At 40.6% G+C, this 24,069-nt stretch overlaps 2 protein-coding genes across 3 annotated transcripts in view; one reads left to right on the forward strand and one right to left on the reverse strand.

Moving 5' to 3' along the window:
• The window catches only part of LOC145771966 (inter-alpha-trypsin inhibitor heavy chain H3-like), a 69,925-nt gene that overhangs the window by 24,187 nt on the left and 21,669 nt on the right, over positions 1-24,069 (forward strand). The window contains exons 11-27 of one of the 2 annotated variants that reach the window (XM_082583744.1): positions 4,098-4,257; positions 5,205-5,316; positions 5,500-5,680; positions 5,938-6,072; positions 7,113-7,291; positions 7,959-8,105; positions 8,487-8,637; positions 9,762-9,963; positions 10,136-10,292; positions 10,630-10,816; positions 11,577-11,774; positions 12,239-12,367; positions 13,153-13,280; positions 15,331-15,587; positions 15,624-15,724; positions 16,307-16,450; positions 19,191-19,355. In XM_082583744.1, the coding sequence (XP_082439870.1) occupies positions 4,098-4,257; positions 5,205-5,316; positions 5,500-5,680; positions 5,938-6,072; positions 7,113-7,291; positions 7,959-8,105; positions 8,487-8,637; positions 9,762-9,963; positions 10,136-10,292; positions 10,630-10,816; positions 11,577-11,774; positions 12,239-12,367; positions 13,153-13,280; positions 15,331-15,587; positions 15,624-15,724; positions 16,307-16,450; positions 19,191-19,355 (2,733 nt within the window). Of the gene's footprint in view, positions 1-4,097; positions 4,258-5,204; positions 5,317-5,499; positions 5,681-5,937; positions 6,073-7,112; positions 7,292-7,958; positions 8,106-8,486; positions 8,638-9,761; positions 9,964-10,135; positions 10,293-10,629; positions 10,817-11,576; positions 11,775-12,238; positions 12,368-13,152; positions 13,281-15,330; positions 15,725-16,306; positions 16,451-19,190; positions 19,356-24,069 lie in introns of both variants that reach the window. The other variant, XM_082583743.1, reaches the window with a different exon arrangement.
• On the reverse strand, positions 20,933-23,364 carry LOC145771967 (uncharacterized). Its single transcript, XM_082583745.1, has 3 exons — positions 23,215-23,364; positions 22,607-22,737; positions 20,933-22,074 (listed from the first exon to the last, which is right to left on the reverse strand). Exons 1-3 carry the CDS (start codon positions 23,337-23,339, stop codon positions 21,968-21,970), a joined length of 363 nt encoding a protein of 120 aa, XP_082439871.1. The 5' UTR covers positions 23,340-23,364; the 3' UTR covers positions 20,933-21,967.

The raw sequence follows: 24,069 nt of genomic DNA on the forward strand, positions 1-24,069 counted from the left end.
GAATCACCGTAAAACAGGGTTGATTTTCTGAGTGGACAGCTTCTACTGTTCAGTTCAGTTGTTTTTATTTCTGACCATCACAACAAAAAACAATACACGTCAACATAGCAAAGGTCGAGAAAAAGGTAGAAGCGACAAAACGCAAACGTTAAAACGTGCTTGTGACCGAAGTAAGTTATTAAGTTGAAAGAAATTTAATAACTTACTTCGGTCACAAGCACGTATGGTCATAAGCAGTACTGATATCGTATAATTGCAGTAGGGATTGTAGATCATAGGGATGCGAAACTTCATCCGCTTTTGGCTTATCCGCAACACTAGAAGGGTTACGTTTTTTTCTAATTTACAAAATATTTTACTTTTTATGGGTTATATAAGAAGAGTTAAGTTGGTTTTAAAGTAATTTAAGGTTTTTAGTTGAAAGCAAGCCTGCAGTAAAGCGTAAAAAAATGTCAAATTGGCAATTGACCCTTCTAATGTTGAAGGAACAACGGAGTTGCGCGTCCCGTAATGTACCGTCCCTAAATTGCAGCTTTAAATGTTCACAGCAGCTTTAACCTATTGAGATGACTGGTTGTGTGTTTATCAAACTGCAAATTAGAAAGTCTAAGGGGGAGTGGGGAGATGGGTTGAACTTGTTGACCTGGTCGGGGTGTGCGAATTGTCCCAAGAGGCCCATTGATGCACTGGATGTTGTCGAAGTTCAATCATGAGTTTTATTTTTGCGTGAAAGAATGTAATGGTTTTTATGATTTATATTTTGAGTATCTTTTGCTTTTGGGAGGTTTGCCACCCGTTACCTCGGTCGTTAGCAAGTACATTTCAGCTACTGCTCAAGTCAACAAATCAGATTTACGTGCTCAAGTGAGACTTACGTGGTCATCACTTACTAAACTGAACTAGCTGACTTGTGACATACCAATTTCGGCTTGTTCAGTTGTTACTTGCTCAGTTTCATCATTTACTAACTTCAGCCACTTGCTCAAATGTTGCTAGCCCTGTTGTCACTAGCTTGGTTCACAGCTGTTGAGTGGTGCCAGATGCTGGAAGCTGCTTGTCACTAAAAAGTATCCAGAATTTCATCAGATTGCAGTTGCACACAACTTCACCAGATTTTAAAACACCCTACGTAAAGCAATCTTGCCTAAAAATACAAATAGGCTACAGTAGATTTTGACGCACAAGACTAAAGAAATTCATGGATAAACACACAAAACACACGTTTTGTCACAAATTGTAGACTGCACATGGATTGTTACTGCATTTATAACCATAGTTAGGCAGTGAACATCAGCAAATGCTAATTCAGCAGTCCTTAATTGCGTTGCTCAAACGCACAACCCGAGAGTCGAACCAGCGTCTCGTGGTCTTGAACCAGACGCGTAACCACCGAACTAACGGGGCAGACAGGTGTGCTTTGTTTAAACAATTTTAACGGATGAAAACATGGATTCATAGGTGATCAACGTTGTTTTCCTCTTCAGCAGCACCGCCATGAATTCCGCCACCGTTACAAAACGTGTTTTTGGATAGAGATTTCTGGTTTTGGGTGGAGATTTTTGGTTGAGACAAGTTGAAAAATTTTTTTCTTCAGAAATTAAACGGGGAAAAATTTCAACAGATTTCACCCAAAATTGGTTTGGTTCCAAGGTCAAAAAGCTTGCCAACAAAGGCTTCTAAATTTTACCAGAATTTTTAAAGTTAGTATCCTATTTCCCTATCTAGCAACACTGCAACTGCTGACTTGTAGGAGACTCGTTGTCAAGGTTTGTCAAAATTATTGACTCTCTAGCTCTTCTAGAGTCAGTATGGTATGCATAGTTGGTGCGTGAAAGCCACTTTGTTGGCTGTAGACGAATCTGCAACCTGTCCTGTGTCTCAGTGGTAAGAGACAGTCAGAAGGTCCTTGATTCGAATACCATCGTGATCACGCAATTCTACCTATCTCTTGGATTTAGACAGAAGGAGGTGCTTTTTTGAACATCTTAATGACCAACTGAAGCCCATTTGGCCTTAATTGTTGATGCCACTCCAGACAGCAAATCAGTCGTTTTTTTAGTTTGATTTGCTGTTGGGGACGTTTGAATACGTGACACAACATGAACTGGCTCCCTCACCGGGATGCGAGTGTGGCGCCACAGACCAGACAGTAGACCATGTCGTTCATGACTGCCCAATCCATCAACCACCACATGGAACGCTTGGACTGAAGGCCCTGGATGACGAGACTGTCAAGTGGCTGATGACATCATGCCCAAACATATAGTCCGGAAGAACAGCTCATACGACGAAGAAGAACATGAACTCTTAGTAAACCTTGATCAGAATTCTTAAAACCTCTTCAAAACACGTGCTAAGTTTGGCTATATTGGTATGTTGTATGTTTCAGTTGGACAGGTTATAATGGGTCAAACATCCTGTTAACATGATTAACGTGTTCAACATCTTAAAACCAGCAAACCTGTTTTCATTCAGTGTTACTTTTTATTGCCATCGCACGCGCACAAGAATGTGAACATAGCATACACACGAGATAGCTTGCTATCAGCAACAAGAAAACATAATGAAGTCTGGATAGTTTGAGACATTGCATGGCATTAAACACCAATGTTTGGAATTCTTTGCAATATTCTGCTGAGCAACTTGGCAGTTTCAGCATTTTTGCGTTGAGCATTTGCCATCTTCACACGATCAAATCCTTTTGTGTATTCCAAATTATTGAGTTCTTAGCGAGATCCCAGCCAGCAATCAATCCCTTTTTACATTGATTCAACGTCTGCAGACGTGGATGTCTGTAAGTAGTGCTGTTGTGTGTGTCATCGATGTGACGTGAGTTAATTGTAAATTTGCTGGTAAAAGATAACTGACTTGCCCAGCATTGGATTTGTGTTGAAAATTGAAGCGCCACAAGCGGTTTGTGATCTCGAAGAATGGTGGCATCGCGAAGTTGTGAATTGCGTATAGCCGGGTAGGCACTTCAACGTATTACACTTTCCCAAAACAATAACGCAACCATGCATGACATAGTCTACGATTCCTCGCGAATCACCTGATTGCAGTCATGTGACTCATCACGTGATATTGTGAGCGTTCTTCTCGAAAGTTTTTTGATACAAACTAAACTAAGTGAACGAATCGCAATCAACAGCGTGGCCAAGTGGATTGGAGTTTGGGCAAAAGATATAGTCATTTCGATTGCTTGGATTCGATTCCCACCTCCTGTCTTTCTTCTTTTTTCTTCTGTAACTGAACTGAGTGCAAAAAGAATCTTTGGCCGCAATCAGGTGGTTTCATTCTGGAATTTGGATCACAATTTGGAATCAGCAAAGTTTGCACAGAAGGCAAAGTAGAAGGAAAAAGAAAACGTGGCAGACAACCAAAACGATGGCAAGACAACATCCAATCATGGACCGGACTCAACTTGGCGACACTGGGTGAGTTGGCTCAAAATCGCCACTCTTGAAAGCAAATAACCCATGTTGATGCGCAATCTGCTGCAGGCGGAGATGACGACTGATGATGAGGTGGTTTCAAGCTTTCAAATATCAGTGATGTCATATGTTACGCATGATTGCGTTACTGCATTGGGAAAGTGTAATACGTTAAAGTGCCTACCGCGTAGCCGAGTTATATGAGTCCTGGTATGATGCTCGAAAGGGTGTCGGTTCGACACCGCTCAAGAGCGTGCAAGATGCATAATGGTATATTGACTTTATTGGTTTCCGCCCACTTCATTTAAATCTTCAACCATACGGCCAAGCCTGGATACGACAGGAAACATGAATTTGCAGAAATGAGATCTTACAACCAGTAGGACCTGTACAACGGTGTGGAAGGGGAAGTTCAGGAAAATATCGCATTTTTTCTAAAGTTGTTTTTTTTTCAGGTGGGAGGCTTTGGCCTCTCATTGGTACATGGTACAGGGGCCAAATTATCTTCAACGATGATTCATTTCTAATAGCGTGCACTACATGCTGCTTAGTAGGGAATTTCAAGCCCGGCAAAGGGTTTTAAAAGCTGAAATTTTTAAGTGAATTTTCATTCAGTACAAATTAAGATGTTACGATTGAAAAAAATATGATTGTTTTGCCTTTCAGGACACGTTTATCTTTGGAGTGTCTGATAGCAAAAGGTTTGCTTCCTTGAGAGGTCACTCTCCTCTCTTCCTTGAGGAAGCTCAAACCCATAACCTCGCCTTTAAAGTGACGCCTCCTCCTTCTGCTAGAGAGGGGGATGTTAGCGCAGTAACCATCACAGGTAAAATTGACTAATGTTCAAACAAAGTAAAATAATGTGTTTTAGCTGAGAAATATTGACTTTTCGTTTGGAATCGGCCTCCCCCACTGGTGGGGACAAAACCGAATTTGATTGATGATGATTAAGCCAATTAAACGTATTCAATTTCCAAAGTAAATCTTTTAAAATGATTGTTATAAAATTTAGCAACGTTTTACATTTGAAGCAATAGAAAGAAAGTCTCGCGGGCTCGCAGTCGAGAGCCTGCATGTTCGACTCCAGCCACCCGCACTTGCTGTTGTTTCTCTGGGCAAGAAACTTAACGATAATTGCCTCTACCCAGTGATCGATTTCGAGTAATGGGTAGTACCAAATTTAAGTCATAAATAGAGTGGACAACCGGAAACAGACATTGCAGTCGGCTGCAGCGTGGGTCAGGTGTACGTCGGAAGGCGTACACCGATGCATAGCGCTCAAGTCCGCTTTCCCGCAATGCAGGATAAAGATAATCAAACAAACAAACAAAAATATAAAACTAAATTGAGGCAGCCTATACGTTTTTGAAATCTTAAAAAAACAAGCAAAGACAACTTGTGAACCTAATTGATTGTTGTTGACATCCAGCTTGACGTGACCAATAGGTGGCTACTGACGCTTCACGCAAACCGTTTGACGTTTATTAACGTTCTTTCTCCATAAACCCCTCGACGAGTACTGACGTCAAAATGACGCATCTCGATGTTTCGATACCCTGTCTGGCTGCACTAAATGCGCTTTGAAACAATACATCTATCACATATTCGATGGAGATTTATCTCTACTATGCGGAGTCCCTGGGAAAGTATATACCAACCCCTGATACTGGTACATCGGGTGAAGATAGTTACGTAATAAACGAACATTTGATTGTTGTCGAAGAAGTTAGATCGCTGTTCCATTGAAGTTTGATCACCATTGATTCTTTCCAGCTCGGGGAAAGTTGCCGTCGTCCTTCCAATATGCCGTATGCACTGCGGTGGTGGGCCAGAAGAAGCGGCCGCGTGTGGATGCCCTCTCTATCAAAGGCGTCATCAACTCCAGGTGACGTCATCTTTGCAAAAATGACCTGGTTGTTAGGTTTGCCATGCAGCAAGGTAACCTGTTTATTGACGCTTACTTTGCTGATATCTGGACATTTTTTTTGCTAACATCTGGAAAAAATTGCAACCAATAAGTTAAGCTTAAACCTCTCAATTGAAGTTAACAAGGCATACATTTCTGCAGGTTTTCCGAGACCGTTGTGACGTCAGTGGTGACAAATAACGCTAACGTAGGTCGAGAAGCCGAGTTCAGCATGATGTTGCCAATCGATGCTTTCATCACAAACATGACGATGAAGATCGACAATGAAACGATCGTTGGCAAAGTGGAAGAAAAACAAAAAGCAAAGAAAGTCTATGAGAAGGTAAGCTAGGACAAGTGTAGGTAAACACCCACACGGAAAATATTTCGACTAGAAAATATCCATTTTTCGAAAGAGGATATTTTCCGAATAGATGTTTTCATGGTAGAGATTTTCCATATGGGTATTTCCGTAGGGATATTTTCCGTATGAGTATTATCCGTATGGACATTTTCCGTATAGATTTTACCAAACACCAGTCTTTACCAACATGATACTTGCTGATATGTCGTTTCTCAAATAAAACTTCGTCATTTCAGGCTAAAAAGCGCGGGAAAGCAGCGGGTCACGTAGCGGCTCGTGAATCATCAACACGTGTTTTCAAAACAAGCTTGTTTGTGGAAGCAAGGAAGAACATAACCTTCCAACTAACCTATCAGCAACTTTTAAGAAGGGTTTGTTTGTTTTATTGAACCAGAAACCATGCATTTTTATTACAAATATGGTTCTCTAGCACTAAGTTTAGTTGCAGTAATGATCTTTATCTAATGAATGAAAGATTACTTTTATAGCAAAATTGTTACTAGGGAAGTAAATAATCCTGACAAACATCCAGACTTTTCGGTATTCATGGTATGTGGATTTGACAAAAGCCATCTTTGAAAGCAAACGTTGACTCAAACGTAAAGAAGTGTTATGAAAAAAGTCAGCTGCAAGCTCACGATGTGGTTTGTTTTGGCACATCATCTGGAGCAGAGATGGAGGAACCACGTGGGCCTAGGCCCACCTACTTTATTTTCTGGGTGGGCCTGGCCCACCCACTTTTGAATGGCAAATTTCTTTGAAAAGGTAGCGAAAACGGCAAATCGGAGAGGGAGTTCCAAAAAAAGGTCTTCACTCATTTGATACACACTAGTTTGATTATCTTTGATAGCTCAACCTCAATGATGAAATTCAATCTTTGAACTTTTCGGTTGAGCCCACTATTGATGGGAAGCACGTGTGTGTGTGGTTGCGTGTGATTGGTGAAGCAATCTATCAATCAATATAATTATTCGTTATGGTCTCTATGGTTAAAACAATGATGTCATTACATATCCACGTAGCCTACTGTATAATGCTGCAGATGATTACTCTCAGGTGGTATTATAACTGTGTGTGTAGTGTTGCCTTTTTATTTGTGGTAGATTGCCATATTTTGTACAGCGCTATAGAGCAATTTAACAATTTTGTAATTTTTTTGGCCAAATCGGGCCCAAAAATGAAAAATTTTCGCTTGTTGGCAGGAAAGGCAATCATGAAAACACAATGTATAAACGATTTCAAGTATAAGGAATGCAACAATGTTATTGGGGTGTGAGAGGCGAAGCCCCCCAGAAGTTGGATTGACTTTGACTGCTGCGCCTCTGGGCCCACCTACTTTAAAAATGGTTCCTCCATTGTTTTAGCAATGACGTCACTTGTCGCTACTTGTGACAACTCTGTGATATTTCAGGTTCAGGATTATAAATACCAGCTGTCAATCAATCCAGAACAACCAATCAAAAAGCTCCACGTAGACGTTTACATCGTGGAGGAGGAGCCTCTGAGCTTTGTCAAGGTTGCCCCTTTCAAAACCGAGCAAGTAAACAAACTTGACTCTGCGATGCCAGAAGGAACCACGATTACATATAGGTTGGAGAATTAGCAAAATAGCTTACCTAGCCTACCTCGTATGTTGCTTATTGTACTGATAACTGACCATTCTGCTTACAATGTCATCCTTAAATAATCCCTGTTTATCCAAACCGCAAATCAGTAGTTTTTTACATTGATTCTACATCTGAAAGAACACAAGTTTGTTGTCTGGGTATATGGGTGAGTTGGGCGTTGACAGTAGCGTTGACAGGACGGTTCAAGGGGTACTTTTAGAACCGGGCCCGGGATAATTTTAGGGATCCAGAACCTTTTCAAGGTATTTTTAGATACAATGCGTTTGTCCTATAAATGTCTTGATTTGGAGCCAAAGGATCTCATTGGTACCGGGCCCAAATTATCCTTGTAACGGCCCTGGGTGTGGACTGTGGATGTGTATAAATACGATGTACGGCATAACAGTACTGCAAGAACCTATTCTGGCTTGGTTTACCACAGTTTGGTTTGAGATTTACTGTAGACCGATTGTTCAAATTTCAAACGGTTTGTACCAGTCTAAAAAATAATCGTCTTGCAGTTGAGTTAAAATCGATCTAGGCTTCTTTATGTCATCAATTTTCCTGTTTGTATCAGTCTGATTGAGCTTTGTAGGCCAGGGTCGGTTGTTTCCCGCTCAACATTTTAGTTTTCCATTTTTGTCGTTTAGCCACCGCAAGAAGTCCTGTCACATTCGCTACGCTCCCTCTTTGAGCCAGCAAACCGAATACTCGCCATTCGGTCTGTCCGGTACTTTCCAAGTTGAATATGACGTGGAACGAAGGAATGTGTACGGGGATGTGACGATGAATGGAGGGTAAGTGTCAGACAAACACGTTTAGCAGGTTCATTATTTAGATATCTTCCTTTATTGTCTCAAATTCAAAGCCTTTTGTGAGTCCACTTTTGATGAAGATTAAAAAACAGAATAAGACAACAGCAGCGTAGTCGCGTTGAAGCTAGTCATCACACAACGTCATCAAGGACCACATGTCTGTTATGACGTATACTGCCCTTGGACCAGCTATGTGGCCAAGAATTACAAAGCAGGTTGGGGTCGCCTCACGTCCAACCAGGTGCGCGGCAAACTAACACTTTGATCGGAGTGATTGCATCTGAAATATTAAACTAAGCTTATTGAACGTGGAACTTAGTCCCTTACGGACCCCATTCTTCTCACTGTATCTCTTATTTCCAGATACTTCGCTCACTTCTTCGCTCCTCCATCTCTCGCGGTCATGCCCAAGATCGTTGTGTACGTCATAGACACTTCCGGATCTATGTTCGGCCACAGGTTGGCACAAGTCAAAGAAGCGCTTATTGCTGCCCTGCACAATCTCAACAGCAACGTGAGAGAATCATTCATTTTGAGTTCTAGAGCCGAGAAGTTAGGATAATTTCACAAATATGTTTTAGTTGCAAATCACTTCTGTTGGGTCTTCTGTAATCGTAAAGTTGAAAGTTAAAACGTTTTCTTGAATGTTAGCCTCTCTTTGACTTTTGTATCCAAGATTTTGTCTAAACATTAAATTAAGTGGACGGAAGGCAAGGAGGTCAACTCCAGTCATATCCTCCTTCAGGCATGCCATTATGTATCTTGCCTGGAAATAGCTGCGTGCTTTTGAGTGGTGTCTTCGAATGTCAACCGAATGTCAACCGGGGTGTCTTCGAATGTCATATCAGCGCTTTCATCACCCGGCCCTCCAGTCGTTTGTTGATTGATTTTTCAACTTTAAAACTTTCATGTTTCCGAAATAAATTTTGATTGGTTGTCAGTCCCACACCATTTGTAAATCAAATTTTGAATTATTGATGATTGTTGGTCTATGACCGCCGAAAAACGTTCGCATAGTTTTCTATCATGGCAAATGTTGCTTGGTTACGTCAGGTTTAATTAAAAAAAAGATTTTAAATTGTTTAAATCTGCTAGTTCGCTGTGGTAATAGCGGTTTGCACTAGATTTCGGAACACAGTTCCTTGTGGGAAAGTTTCCTGTAGAACACAGTCTACTTTTGGGAACTGTGTTTTACAAGCTAGTGCAAACTGCTACTGCCACAGCGAACTCGCAACATCAGGCTAAAACAGATTGTTAGTATCTACATTGTGAAGTAAGCAACTATTATGCTGCTAAAAGCGAAAATCAATTTATTGATTGAACCTTTATCTTCGGACTGGGAAAGCTTCTTGCAGAGCTTAATCCTGGCAGTTTCGCATACTTGTAGAGACTTTGAATCACTGACGTAGGCCCGGTCACCGAGATTGAAAGAGTGAAGTTTTCGATTATTGAACTGTTGTTGCTGAACAATATTATTCCATCCATTAGGAGCCGCTTAATGGAGAGCAGTCCTTAGGCTTAGAATGTTTGAAACCAGTTTTCAATATTGTCTTCTGTGATCAATTGTGATGCTTCGACGAAAAGTTATAAAACTGACAAATTTACTTTCGGTTTACGTAATTTAATTTTTTTTTTCAGGATTACTTCAATTTGGTGTTTTTCAATAACGACGCAACACCTTGGATCCGTTACGTCATATCTCCCGCCACTTCTTCTAGTGTCGATAACGCCATCGAGACTTTGAACGGAATTCGGCCGGTAGGTGGTACCAACATCCTGGCTGCTTTTAAAGCTGCTTTCGATCTCATGGAACCCTTCCTGCCAGACTTGCCGAAGAAAAGTGAGTTATGTTGCCAGACGGAGGTTCATCGTCTGTGTGTACAGTAGTCTCAACATTCAGTAAGTTATGTCATTAAAATACACCCTGAGAGTCGAACCAGCGCCGCTTGATCTTGAAGCTTCTTTGAGAAGTCACGCGCTAACCAACTGAGCTACTGGTGTTTTTGTTTTAGCAAATGAGACTGAAGAGTCAACGTCATCGCCATTGATTGATGACCAACTCTCTTCTCCAATTCCTGAACATTATATGCGCATCCGCAGGATGGCTGCAGTTACCAAAGCAGATGTGGAGAATTACGCCAAAGTTATCGTCTTTCTTACTGACGGAAGGTGGGGCTAGGTGCTCAATTTCGAACCCTAAGATTGACGTTTATGAAACGTCATGTTCAGGATTTCCAGCCCATAAATTGGATCTTGCATTAAGTTTATAACTATAACCCATTGGCTGAAGATGTACATCAAAAGGCAGAATTTAGAGCAAACATGCTCTGACGCAAAATATAATGGTGTGATGATGCTAATGACTTACGGCTGCACTGATACTGTCTGCTGTTTAAAAAGCGCTGAGGAACAACGCATTCTGCGATGGATACAGCGCTATTTGAAAACTAACATTATTATTATATTATGAAGAGACTTTAGCACTGTTTTTGTTTCTTCAAATCAGCGCTACTGTGGGAGAAACAGATCGCAAGAAGATTGTTAAAGAAGTCGGAGTCATGAATGGAGGAAGAGTGCAGATCAACACCGTTGGATTCGGATCTTTGGCAGAGATGAAATTGCTCCAGCAACTGGCTGGGAACAACAATGGAGTCTCGCGTCGGGTCTTTGAGGAATTGGACGCCGCGTCGCAGGTGATTAGAAAAGTCTTTTTGTTTCTGATAAGCTGAATTTAACCGGAAACTTATAATTTTCTGCAATATTAACTGCATCTGAACTTCAGTGGCGAGCCTGTGTCAGTGGTTCAAAGCCTCCCCAAGGAAGCAAAACTGTCAACTCAGCTCCTGATAACGCTTAAGTCGAAGGATCATAGTTGAACGAGGGGTTGCATTGTATAGTAAGAGTTTTAACCAGTAAGAAGTGAAAGTTACAACTTTCAGTTATCCAATGATGACAATTTCCAACCGACGTTCGAAAGGGTGTCAGTTCGAATCCTACCGGGAACATGCGTCTGTGTCGTGGCTAGACATTTAGTGACATTCTAGTAAACTGACAGGAAGTAGGCTTCTTTGTTTTTCTTCCCTTCTTACTGGAATGGTTCACCTGTTTGTGCAAAGAAAGCAAAAAAATTAAATAAATTCAAACTCGTTTGAAAACATTATATTTTACTGACGATTGTGACAATCAATTGCTTTTTTTAAAGAGCATTGTTTGCACTATGGATGTACTGTCCGACGTCCGTAGCGCATTATTGTTTCACCACTGTTTATCTGAACCTTCAACCAACAGACGCAAGCTTAAATAAAGAACAAAATAAGCAAAACGCGTGCAAGTTATTTTTGTTTTAAAATTTTTGTTACCACTTCTCTTTTTTCTAGCTGATCAAATCAGTGAAAACTCAAGTATTTTAGTTTTTGAGTTCTTAACTTTAAACAAAATCTTTGTGAACACTAGCTTGAAGACTTTTTCTATGACGTCACAAATCCTGTTATGACCGATGTCTCAATCAACTATCCCAGTGACCGTGTCGATGACGTCACGAAAAACACCTTCAGTGTCTTTACGGTCGGGTCTGAACTTGTCTTGGCCGGAAAAATCCAGAATGAACCGGGTTTGTTGGAAGGGAGTGCTTCGGGAGTGATTTCTTCTCAAGTGAGTGTAAAGTTTTGCAAAATTTGCTATAATTTAACGTCTGATTATATCAACGCACTTAAAGACAATCCTAAAGACCACTACAAGCTACATGGGTTCAACTCTTGGCATGAGCAGATGATTGAAAGATGAAAAATTTAACTCCCAACTTATTGTATATCCGAAGCTGATTGCTCAGTAGCAAGAATGGACAGCGATAGACGCGTGTTTCTTCTGTGAGGCTGGGCTCACCAGTATCGCATCATTAATTCATGCTTGTATATTTATAAGAAGGAAAACAAGCAGAAACTTACTCTGTCAACCTCGGTGACCGGGTTTAGGTCATTGGTTCAAAGCCTTTACAAGTATGCGAAGTTACTTCTACGTAAAATCAGAAGAAGCATTCTCAGTACAAAAATAAATGTTTTTAATGATTTTAGTTTGAAGATTAATATCTTCACAATAATAAATCAATTAACCAGAAGCAACGCATCAAGTTATCCTTTGTTGTCTTCATGCAGGTCAGGGGAAAAACTTTTGAAAATGTTCTAGAACTAGATTTTGACATCGACCCAAATCGACCTTCGACAACCATTGTGACGTCACAACATCAGGTAATACAAATTAATGTCTCGCGACGTTGAAACGACGTAAATATAAAAATTTTGTTGGCTGGTGAACAATAGTCTGGGACCGACAAACGTGGAATCAATTTCATTTTGGTTGGTTGTGTCTGTAATCGGTAAAAATCCTTCGGAAAAAGTATCCACCCTGGTAAAAACCTCCCGAAAAATATTTACATTGAAAAATATTCGATCCGAAAAAAAACACCTTTGTAGTGAGATATCTCCCACTAAGTAGTTTAAATTTTCACTGGAGAAATGACACAAAACTAAGTCAGTCTTTATACAATCGACGACTAGCTATCTCCCACACAGCATTACAATTTCATTTTACAATTTATTTGTTGCAGAACCGGTTTTCGTTCATAGAGAACTCATCAGTACAACTATTAATAAATTATAATAAACATTTAGTCAAAGTAGAGGTGAAATTATCAGCTTTAACAATAGTTAATCGTCCAACATTGAATGAGTTGTCTCCAATTCCAGCAAGATGATAAATTTTGCGAATTTGTACATCACTATCATCTGCTACTTGTCCAACAAGAAATGTCCCAACATTGTCCTAAATATCACTGGTCGCAGTATCGAAAACTTTCATTTTCATTTTTCATCAAAACTTATGACTTTACCGATGATCAGGAATATTATCGTTTCTAGCACTAGTTGCAACGTTCATTTGATGAATGCGAAAGTAAAAGCAGAAAAATGTTGTCTTTTTGTCTTGCATTGCACTACCTCCTGGTTGTTATTTAAAGGTTTACTTCAATATTTAGATTAAAAACTTCACTGAAAGACTCTGGGCGTTTTTAAAAGTCAAAGAGCTTTTGCAAGACGCCGTCCTCTCCAACAACGAATCAATGACGTCACAGCTGAATGAAGAAGCGCTCAACATGTCATTGAAGTGAGCAACACATGCATTCTAGTGCCTGAATGTTTGTAGCTTTGTGTGATATCAATACTCCAGGGTGTCCGTGTATACCTCACCTTGAGAATCGCTCGTTTCTAGCGCTATAAGAATCTCACCATCATGACACCCAGTGCTAATCTCATCGTATCACAAACATTTCTAAACTACGCCTTCAGTGGCCGTTGTATCGTATATGCCAAAACAAGGATTCATCACTTTGGCTTTGTGAATTTAAATCGTTCTATCCTGGAAGTCTTGAACCCGCGTAAAACTGATTTTTCTTTACGTGGGTCCAGGGGTGCTGACATGACCTACATTGAAACCAACAAACTCATTTCGGTAAAGTAGGCTTTAATAAACTTAAAACGTGATTATCCTGCAATTGAAAACTAGCTTTAAAGAATGTTAACAGAAAGTATTAAATGACAAACTAAAACAAGACTCTACTTAAACTGCCAATTGCACTGCTACACTGTTAACTGAAAACTAGAGAATAATAATAATAATAATAATGTTATGGTTTTATTTATTGTCGCTCTACAACAGCTAAGGTCTTTTAGCGACAGGGCTCATTTTTAATTTATATCAGGTTTACGATGTTATCACATTATTACCCGACTCATTCTCACTGCGCTAAGCAGGATAGAACACAATCGGTACCGTTTTTAAAGTCTTCGGTTTGACCCGACCTGGAATCGATCACAGATCTACCAGCACCAGAGCCGAAGGCGAAACCACTCGGCCACTGAGCTGGGTGAAAACTAGAGAATGAACCAACACGAAAGAAACCAAGAGAAGCCAAGCCAGGCAATCGGCAAACTCACACTGCGCTGTTGGCAACAGAGATGTGGTGCGTGACGACACGCGCTACACCACAGGTCACTGGATGCCTGCGTCCAACTCCCACAGACTTACTACCAGTGCTTTTAGGCATCGCCCCACCAAAACTACGCAGAGAGAATTCTACCATACGGCTCGCATTAAAGGCAGAGGTCAATGATCGCCATCTCCTCCACAATGTAGTCCTTGACGCTCAACAGCTCACACGTCAACGCCTATCTTCCAGGCGCACTTTTTCTCGACACATTGTGGCGCTTCATGAAGGTCACTTCGACCCGATGGTCATGGAGAGATCGCTGGGAAACCATCTCACGTCCCAACCAGTTCCAAGTCACACCAGACACTACGGTACCACCTGGCGCAGACCTGCCAAGAGAAGAATGGGTATCTATGAATCGCCTCCGTACTGGTGTTGGTCGCTTCAAGCACAATATGTTTACCTGGGGATTGTGTGACTCACCAGCCTGTATTTGTGGTGACTGTCAAACAGCACAGCACATCATAAATCACTGTCCAGTGTTTCGACCTGAAGAACATGTGAATCTCATAGACCCCGATATGAAGACACTGCTCTGGTTGCAACAATTGGGAGATGTTACCTGAATTGCTGCCTCATAAGCAAGAAGAAGACACCACAGGTGCCATACAACAGAGCTGATTAGTCGACAACTATTACGACATAATGTCTGCTTGAAGATGTATGGCTGCTGTAAATGTGGTCTCACCATCAGCAGGCTTTATATGTAGCCGAACTTGATACCGATAGTTTTTTGTTAATCTTCTATAATCTATATTATGGAACAACGGCACTTTTTTGTACCTCAATCTTGGCTGTTGGTTCGCGTACCAAACAGTGCCTTGGGTAAGAAACTAAGAATATTATTCATTTGGCACATAGAGCCTCACTACCTGGCTCTTACGAGGGGTAAAGCAAGTGTCTTGGGACCCTGGAAGAGCAGATAGACCTACAATTGTACGATCCCTGAGAAGTAAATAATTTTTTAAGTTTTTACTTTGATGTTTCAAATAAGTTTTATGTACCCACATAGCAAAACCAGTCCTTTTGACATCGATTCAACGTCTGCCAAAGACGTTAGATCAACGAAAAACGGATGTTTTCAGCTTGGCCGCTTTAAGTGACTCCTCTTGAAGAGTATGCCCGTTGCCAAAGAAGCAACTTCAGGATGTGCCGCTTATTTTCCAGATACAACTTTGTCACTCCTGTTACGTCATTTACGGTAATCCGCTCCGAAGAGAGAGAGGCCATTGAGAAAGAGCTCCGAGAAGAAGAGAAAGAAAGACTTCGAGAAGAAGAGAAACGACGGATGAAAGAAACAGAAGAAAGAGACAGACTGGAAGTAGAAGATCCAGAATATTACGAAGAATTTCCGAGATTGGAAGAAGATTTCGCATATTCTGTGGCTGACTCTGCACCATCCTTAGGAAGATCTCGGCCGGCAGGTCGGGTCGTCACTGACTTGGCCGGACCCCGCCCAGGCTTGTCCTCACGTGGCGGTTTCTATGGTGACCCCCATTTTATAATCCCCCTCAAATCCGGAGTCAATCTCTGCTTCAACTGGGACGGAAGCGATGGAGAAGTAAGCGATACGACATTTAGATTTTCACAAACATTTTACAGTTGAATGGTTCTAGGCTTATATGACTGATAACGTTAGACATCGACTAAGATTCTTTTCACTTCACTTCACAAGTGATTGCTTCCGATGAACGCAGTTCGAATTAAGATCCCATGTACTGAACAAAGTTGTTATGAAAAGCAACACATCCAACTGTGGCCATGAAGGTCCCACATGAGTGGGCCTATAACCAATTGGCTAAATGCAATCACGTGCATCTTTTTGTTTAATCACTGTGTTCAGTATTTGATTGCCCCAACATCATCTAAATCCACAATTTCAGACAAATAAAACTGTTTCATGTTGTTACAAACACGGACACGTTATAACTTTCTTATTTATCTTAATTTTTGTTGTATACAATTTCATCTAAGATTTATATCCTTTCCACTTCCAAGGGAAAATCCCTATGGTGAAAACCACTCAATGAGCCACTTACGATTGTGATAGCACAGAAGCATTTTTCTCCCAGGATAAGCGCTTTGGCAAACTAACAAGTAGAGATTGTTTCACGTTTGAAATTTATGACGTTTGCAACAACAGATTTACAATCTTCTTCATGATGATGTCACGGGCTTGACTGTGAATGGTCGATTGGTGACGGCCGCCCCAAAAGAAGACAAACATCTCCGGACGTACATAGCAACCCTCTCCATCTTGCTCCCCCATCACAACTTCAAGATCTTGGTGAGTGGGTTGGATCTCCGGCTGGCATGGCTTCATCGTTGTTGCGTAACAAGCAAAAAGCGCTTCTATAGCAATAGGTTGCCCAGCAATGAGATCGACATACATGTCATGCTATCTTGAAATCGAACCCTGGCCCACTCGATCCGGTGCAGGCGATCACAGTCATCCCAGGTGCATGACGTAATCTCAAGTAGGCTATATCAACCCAAGCAGCAAATCACTCGTTTTTTCGTTTTGATTCAACGTCTGCAGACGTTGAATCAATGTAAAAAACATGTGATTGGCTTTCTGGAAAGCCGCCGGTCATAGACTATACGATCCTGACAGCCGCATGCCATCGTCACTTTAAAATTTTCCGCCAGTGAAACAGTTTGTGAAATTAGATAGATTCTTAGAAATCATTAGCAACACATGCTGTTAAGTAAGCGGCTTAGTGCTAAACCTACTGATGCTGTTTTTTACTGATCTGCTTTGTGTATGTGAATTTGAAGTAAATCTGGTAATCTTGTTGAAGTGGTAAAATGCGCGAAGTATGCTTAAACGCAGTAGGCTACAGCAACCTTCGCCGCGAGTTCAGCCTCATTGGCGAAACACGGTGTCTATCGCTGTTAATTCTTGCTACACAATCGGCTGCCGAGAAACATAAAGAATATACGATGGCTGTGACTAAGTGAGCAACCTAATATGTGAGCAACCTAAACAACTACAGTACAAACAATGCTAAGTGAACTCAATACAGAAAGCAAAAAGATTGGCCTTCATATGAACTTTAACAAAACGAAAGTTATGTTTAACAAACTGGCAGACATCGGCAACAATATTCTTTTAGACGGAGCGACTATCGAAAAAGTTGATCACTATATATATCTTGGCCAAAAAATTACAACCAACTCCAATCAAGAAGGTGAAATCAAAAGAAGAATATCACTTGGATGGCAAGCCTTCAGAAGAGCAAGTTCGATATTTAAGTCAAAACTGCCTCTTTCTCTCAAGAAACAAGTCTACGATCAATGCATCCTTCCAACCGCTACGTATGGTGCAGAAACTTGGAACCTTACAAAGAAATTAACACTTAAACTAAGAACTATGCAGAGAGCACATGAACGAATCATGATGGGTTTAACATGGCGAGATAAAAAGACTGCCGAATGGATCAGAAATCAAACGAAATTACGAGATATATTAAGCACAATTAAGAAACTAAAATGGTCCTGGGCAGGTCATATAGCAAAATATCAGGACAATAGATGGACTAAAAAATTAACAACATGGACACCACGAGAAACCAAAAGAAAGAAAAACCAAAAGTGAGATGGAAGGACGACATTGACAAACAATGCAATACAACCAATTGGTACCAACTAGCACATAATCATGTAAATTGGCATGAAAAAAGAAGGCTTACGCTCTGCAGTGGGCTCTCACAGGCTGAAAATGATGATGATGATGATGTGACTAAGACGAATCAAGCAAACAAAATAGTCAAAGATTCAATCAGAGAAGCTGTTTCATAATCACTGAACACAGCTGGTACATTGCAGCACACAACAATGTGAACGTTGAAACAATCATTTTTGACGTAGAAATACAGATAAGGATTGATTACAGTTAAATTTTTGCACTGGATTTCAACCATTTCTTTGTTAATGTTACAATGGGAAACGCCCATATCATGACCTCTTCTTGCTTGTCTTGGTCTGGTGATTGTTTACTGTTTATGCGTTATCTGTCTTTCTGGGAGTTTCGAGGCTTTGTTTTCGATGTGATCCAATCATAAGATTCCATCTACTAAGAAGTCTAACCTGTTGTGACATAACAAAGATACGAACGTGGCGAGAAGCGCTTCACCAAACGAGCAATCTCTTCGCAATTGATGCGCTTATGAGCAAAGCGTCGTAAAGATCACACAGTTTATAATTCATGAAAGGGATTAACGCATTCTTGGCGCTTGTTACTCACTGCCAGAATTGATTCCTGAATAACCAGCTTTTTGATACCGTAGTAGCTTAAACGGTTAGTTTTGAACTTTTTTTTTTAATATAATTTGCATTTGTTTAATGTCTAACGCACTTAAATAGGGGTGTGCAAACCGTGGTCCAGTGGCTAAAATTTTACAACCCTGAAAGTTTATGATTATAAACAAAAACAGAGTGTGGCCCTCAAAACGACTTCAGTGCCACGGCAGTTTATATTTTGCCTCAAATTTTTAACTTCGGAAAAACGTTTTTATTGGCGACTCGATAATTTCAACGAGTGTGTCTCCTAACCAATCTCGTTTGTTAGACTCGCGGAGTCGCTCGGACACCCAGCTGGAGTGACGTAGCTGCTTAGTCATTTCTTCTGTGCATATAGCACGTCATAATTGCAGACAGTGCACACCGTTTCTTTTTTTTTCGGCCTTCCGGCCTCCTCAGTGCAGTAGGTACACTGGTATGGCCATGGAGATATATACCTCCTTGTAACGTTTCCCATTTGTGGAACCTAAGCTCGAAAAATAGTACTACCGCCAACCTTGCCAAAGTGCTCAAACTGCAAGCAGTGAGCTTTGCGCAATGCATAACAAGGTGCCTCCAGCAAAGTGCTCAATCGGCGCAAGCACGTCATAATAATATATCGATTGCGGTTGTGGCCCACAGACCCATCTGGTTATGCGCGTTTACAGCGGCAGTGCTGCCAGTTTATACAAGTCTGCCTCATTCCAACTTAAATCTTTCAGCTTTTATTATAAAATTACTGACAGATTTCTCCTGACGTCATCACAATGCTTCCTCTTGGCGCAAGAAACTTCACTCTGCCGGTGAAGTCATCGATGACGTTCACAAGGAAGGGGATAGAAATTCATGCTCATGACGTCACAAAGCGCACAGCACGAATCGAGATAAAGAGCGATGGGATGATATTCTACGTAAGTTGTGCGTCGTGTTATACACTGTAGTTGCGTGTATATGCTCGAAGTATGTGTAGCTGAGGAAACGTTTTGCGTATAAGGTGCACAACATATATTCTGCACATGCAACAAATTTTATTTTAACTCATTTTTTTACTTTTACTTGTGTCATATCCAGGTTTAAACCCAACAATTGCAGATTTAGATTAAGTGAACGAGAGGGCAAGAAAGCCAATCTTCGTGTCTACCTGAGTACCTAACCTTCAGACATGTCATTGGGCGTTCTGCCAAAGACACATATGCATGCTTATGAGCGGTGTCGAACCGGCACTCTTTCGAATGTCGTACCAAGGCTCTCACCACTCGGCTCACACCCAAAACTCTTTTATTTCCTACCACAGCTGCTGTGACCACAGAATATTTGTTGGAAATGTTTTGCTACGTTTCTAACCTGAGGTAAACTTTTTTGATGAAAAAAAGCGATATATTTGCACAAAACTGACGTTTTATAATTACTCAGCAACGCAGTTCTGTTGTCACTGGCTGAATTATGAATATGGATTATCTTTTCACCACACCAAGGTTAAGACTTAATCTGTCTTCAGGCCATTCGTAGAAGGACTGTTTGCTAGCGGTGACCTTATAGAGGTTGCCTACAACATTATGACCGCATAAGAAGAACAATCGTCGATGCAGATTATTGTATTGTATGCTGAGGTGTCTTGGCACGAAAGAGCTTGCAACGAATTCGCATTCTTGAGCAATTTACCTTGTAAAAGTGTGATGGTCATTATTCTGAGAATCTTAGTGATTATCTCTTACAAGGAAAACCATATTTTTGACCCCATGTCTCACTAGCAGGGCCGTTGAGAGGATAATTTAGGCCCGGTTGCAATGAGACTTTCAGGCCCACAAATCAAGACACCTCTATACAAAACGCACTATACAAAAGATACGCGTTGATTTTTTTATGTTTCCGGACCTCTTGGAAAGCTACGGACCCCTTGGAAAGTTACGGACCCCTTGGAAAGCTACGGACCCCTTGGAAAGCTACGGACCCCTTGGAAATCTACGGACCCCTTGGAAAGCTACGGACCGACCCCTTGGAAAGTTACGGACCCCTTGGAAAGCTACGGACCTCTTGGAAAGCTACGGACCCCTTGGAAAGTTACGGACCCCTTGGAAAGCTATGGACCCCTTGGAAAGCTACGGACCCCTTGGAAATCTACGGACCCCTTGGAAAGCTACGGACCCCTTGGAAAGCTACGGACCCCTTGGAAAGTTACGGACCCTTTCGAAAGCTACGGACCCCTTGGAAAGCTACGGACCCCTTGGAAAGTTACGGACCCCTGGGAAAGTTACGGACCCCTTGGAAAGTTACGGACCCCTTGGAAAGTTACGGATCCCTTGGAAAGTTACGGGCCATTGGAAAGTTACGGGCTCCTTGGAAAGTTACAGGCCCCTAAAATAATTCCGGGCCCGGGTTTAAAAGCACCCCTGTACCCTCCTGTCAACAATACTGCTCATTTGTAAAATCCTTAGTTTGTTGTGATACTGTAGTCTAAATCATTTCAAACATTGCGCGGTTGAAATCCTCAAGTTGAAACGTAATTTATTTGCAGCGATAACAATTCAATTTTCCACAAACGCAAAGCTCACGAAAATAAAAGCGCAAAGAAAAAATGCACTCAACACAAACATGAAGCCAACATAGAAATCTCTTTTGCTAAAACGACAAGCAAGTGACCAGCATACAAAATAACAAAAAATCTCTATATATTTTTCACCGATTTTCTGTTTCAAGTTAGAGTGTTGATCTTGCATTCTACAATGAATGCAGGTATGATAGATCATCACAGTCGTTTTATATAGGTGAGAAAAATGCTTGTTTTTGAACTAAGATTGTCGCTTTAAAACGTTTTGCTGGCAGTTTTGCTTGTTTCGTGTGATTTTGAACCGCTGACCCAGAACCGGTCCCCAAGGCGAATAGAGAGAGCACAGTTGCAACTTGAAGTTGAGGTAAATCCGCTTCTCTTTACACCATTTTTAACTAGCATCAATTATTCGGCACCCCTCTGGCACCAAGTCACCCACCCCTGGTTGAGAATCAATTCAGTATAATATGCGTTACTTAGCTGCACACAACCAGGGTTGAACCAGAGTTGTTAAGTCATGGTATGTTTTTCTATATCGATTCTAAATCGGGGCAGGTAATTGTAGAAATGTATTCTTCAAAAGTTACAACGCGTTGTGATACAAATGAACACGGTCATATCAATTCACGGTAGGAATTAAAATCACTCTCATATCAAAGTATTTTATTTAGAAAGGATGATTATTGTTTATGGTGTTTGACTAAGTGCAAAACAAGAGCATATCGTCGTTGTATGAGCATCTGGTGCCGAGGGGCTATCTTTTTACCACCCCATATTTACGATGTTCCCGGACTACACGTCATATAACCATCTTGCAACGTCATAGACAGTAGGCCTACATTGTTCGTTTGCAGCATTGTTGGAGATGTTGTCTCATCTTGCGACTTCACTGCTCCCATTGGCAAAGAATTCCAAGCATGGAATTAAAAAAATATTGATCTTCTTCTTTCAACACTTGATTCAACATCCGGGTAACTACCAGCACCGTCGGCTGCACCTTCCACAGCTCACCCGGATGCGCTTCCCGCGTCTGTGACGTCGTGTGACGTAACGAGGTCGTCTGAGGCGCGGTAGCAAACTGACTGAAAGTTTAAAAGTTCAAAGATTAATTTCTTGACCATGTTGGAAAGTTTTATGAAAATATCATAATATTCGACATAGAATTAAAACACATAAAAGATAAGAAAAAATAAACAATAGTAAAAAAGATGTAGCCTACTTGAATAACGAAGGCCTGTGAGGTAAATGCATGTTATGCCATGAATTAACCTACTATAAAGAAACGCATTGTTTTAGAATTTCTTTCACTCAGTGATATGGCGCTCTTGTAATGAACAATACTTGGCTATGGAACTTGTTTTTTACGCTTAACATGTTTTTTTTTTCGATTCCGATGTTAGTGAAGTGACAACCTCAAAGAAGATTATTTGCGTAAAGCAAACAGACCGAAAGTGAAAATTTTTAGAGATTAGTTTTTGGAGCATCTCAAGTAGGCTAATTTTCTCAGCGCTAATTCCACAAGAAAGACAAAGGTTTGAAAACTTGCTGGTCTATTTTGCGTAGTGATAATAATAATATTATGCTGCCATTATTTGATAATAATTTAATTCTCACCCTTATTGAATACGTCTGATATGCTTCTTTTCTTCATCATAACAGTATGGCACTTTGACACAAGCTTGTAGCACTTTTGTGCCAGAGATCTTCCACACTTTGGTGACTTGATACGTTTTTGAGAAGAATACCTGAGTTAAAAAATATCAAGTTTTATTTATAAAGTTTCTAGTGTATAACATGGCTGCCTAAAGATCTCCAAGTGGTATAATATTGGGTGTGTATAATATGGGTCACAGTGTATGAGATCAGTTTTTGAATTTTTGACAATCGCTGAGGTTTAAGTGGCAAACACCGTCACCATCTTAGCCTTATTAGTCGACCTGCCCAGTTATTTTTACCGTATGTTTGTCAGTTGCCGGTCTTTACTAGTTGAATGTTTTTTACGCAATAAAACCGACATGGGCTGTGTGCATCTCATTGGTTGTGCTAATCAATGGTTTTGACCAACTTGGTATTAATAACAGCATACAAAAAAATTAAAAACTATGTTTTCAAACAATTTTTCCAAACCTAGGAAGTTTTGAACATTTTGCGGCAACTCTTGAGATCAGTCTTCCATCGTTTGAAGAACAATTGCACCGTTACATTGCACCTATGACGCTTACCTGTGGACTACTTGTGTCTTAGTGGATCGTGCTTCACTTCCGGAGCACAATGCTACTATTAAGATAACGAATGTCGTCAGTAGAAGTCGAAGATACATTGATTCAACTGTTCTCGGTGTTGCCATATTATCTGTAGATCTTCTTGTTTTAAATCGATGAACTGTAGCCCTGTCTGAGTGTGAACGCCTTTTTATATTCGCTGGACTTTTTTCCTTTTCGTTCATTCACAAAAATGTTGCTTTGCAAAAATTTCCAAGGCTTCGATCTTTTAACATGATAAAAAATATTTTCTGCTTCAAACTGATGATATCAGAAACCTCAGCGCCGGCAGGCATGACGTCGCGACGATGACGTCATTTCAAAAGCCGGAGATGGAACGAAATTTTAAACTTGAAATTTTATCTTTTGTTGTAAATTAATTAGTTTCAGAAATCTAGAATCCCTCAAGGCTGGTGAATTAGTTGTACCCGATAGGCGATCTAGTGCTAATGTGAATTGCTAATCTGAAAACGATTGATTTGTCTGTGTGCAGATTACCGTGGCGAATTTCATGCGTTTCTCCTTGAAAAACAAAATGCGAAATACATCAAAGTTTTTTTTTCTAAGTTTATTAAATCGATTGAAAAAGCACTTTTCAAGAACCAAAACCACAAAAACACGCAGCGTCGTATTCTTCCTTATTTTGTGAAATGTTGTCACTTTACATCAATGGAACATTAATCTTTTCTTGATGAGGTCACAGACTTGCGGCTCTGATATTGTTTGATTTATAGTTTAATTTTTTGATTGTCTAAATATCATAATATTATGTCTGGAGTGGTGGTACTACGTAGGCCAGCTTCATTTCAGGAGATT

The sequence above is a fragment of the Aplidium turbinatum genome, chromosome 6 (assembly GCF_918807975.1).
Source record: "Aplidium turbinatum chromosome 6, kaAplTurb1.1, whole genome shotgun sequence".
Classification (NCBI taxonomy): domain Eukaryota; kingdom Metazoa; phylum Chordata; class Ascidiacea; order Aplousobranchia; family Polyclinidae; genus Aplidium; species Aplidium turbinatum.

Coding starts and splice junctions, on each gene's coding strand:
- LOC145771967 (XM_082583745.1), bottom strand. CDS start 23,339: ATGGCAACACCGAGAACAGTTGAATCAATGTATCTTCGACTTCTACTG. Junction 22,738..23,214: donor AAGACACAAGTAGTCCACAG/GTAAGCGTCATA, acceptor TTTTTAACTCAG/GTATTCTTCTCAAAAACGTA. Junction 22,075..22,606: donor ATCAGACGTATTCAATAAGG/GTGAGAATTAAA, acceptor TTAAACTTTCAG/TCAGTTTGCTACCGCGCCTC.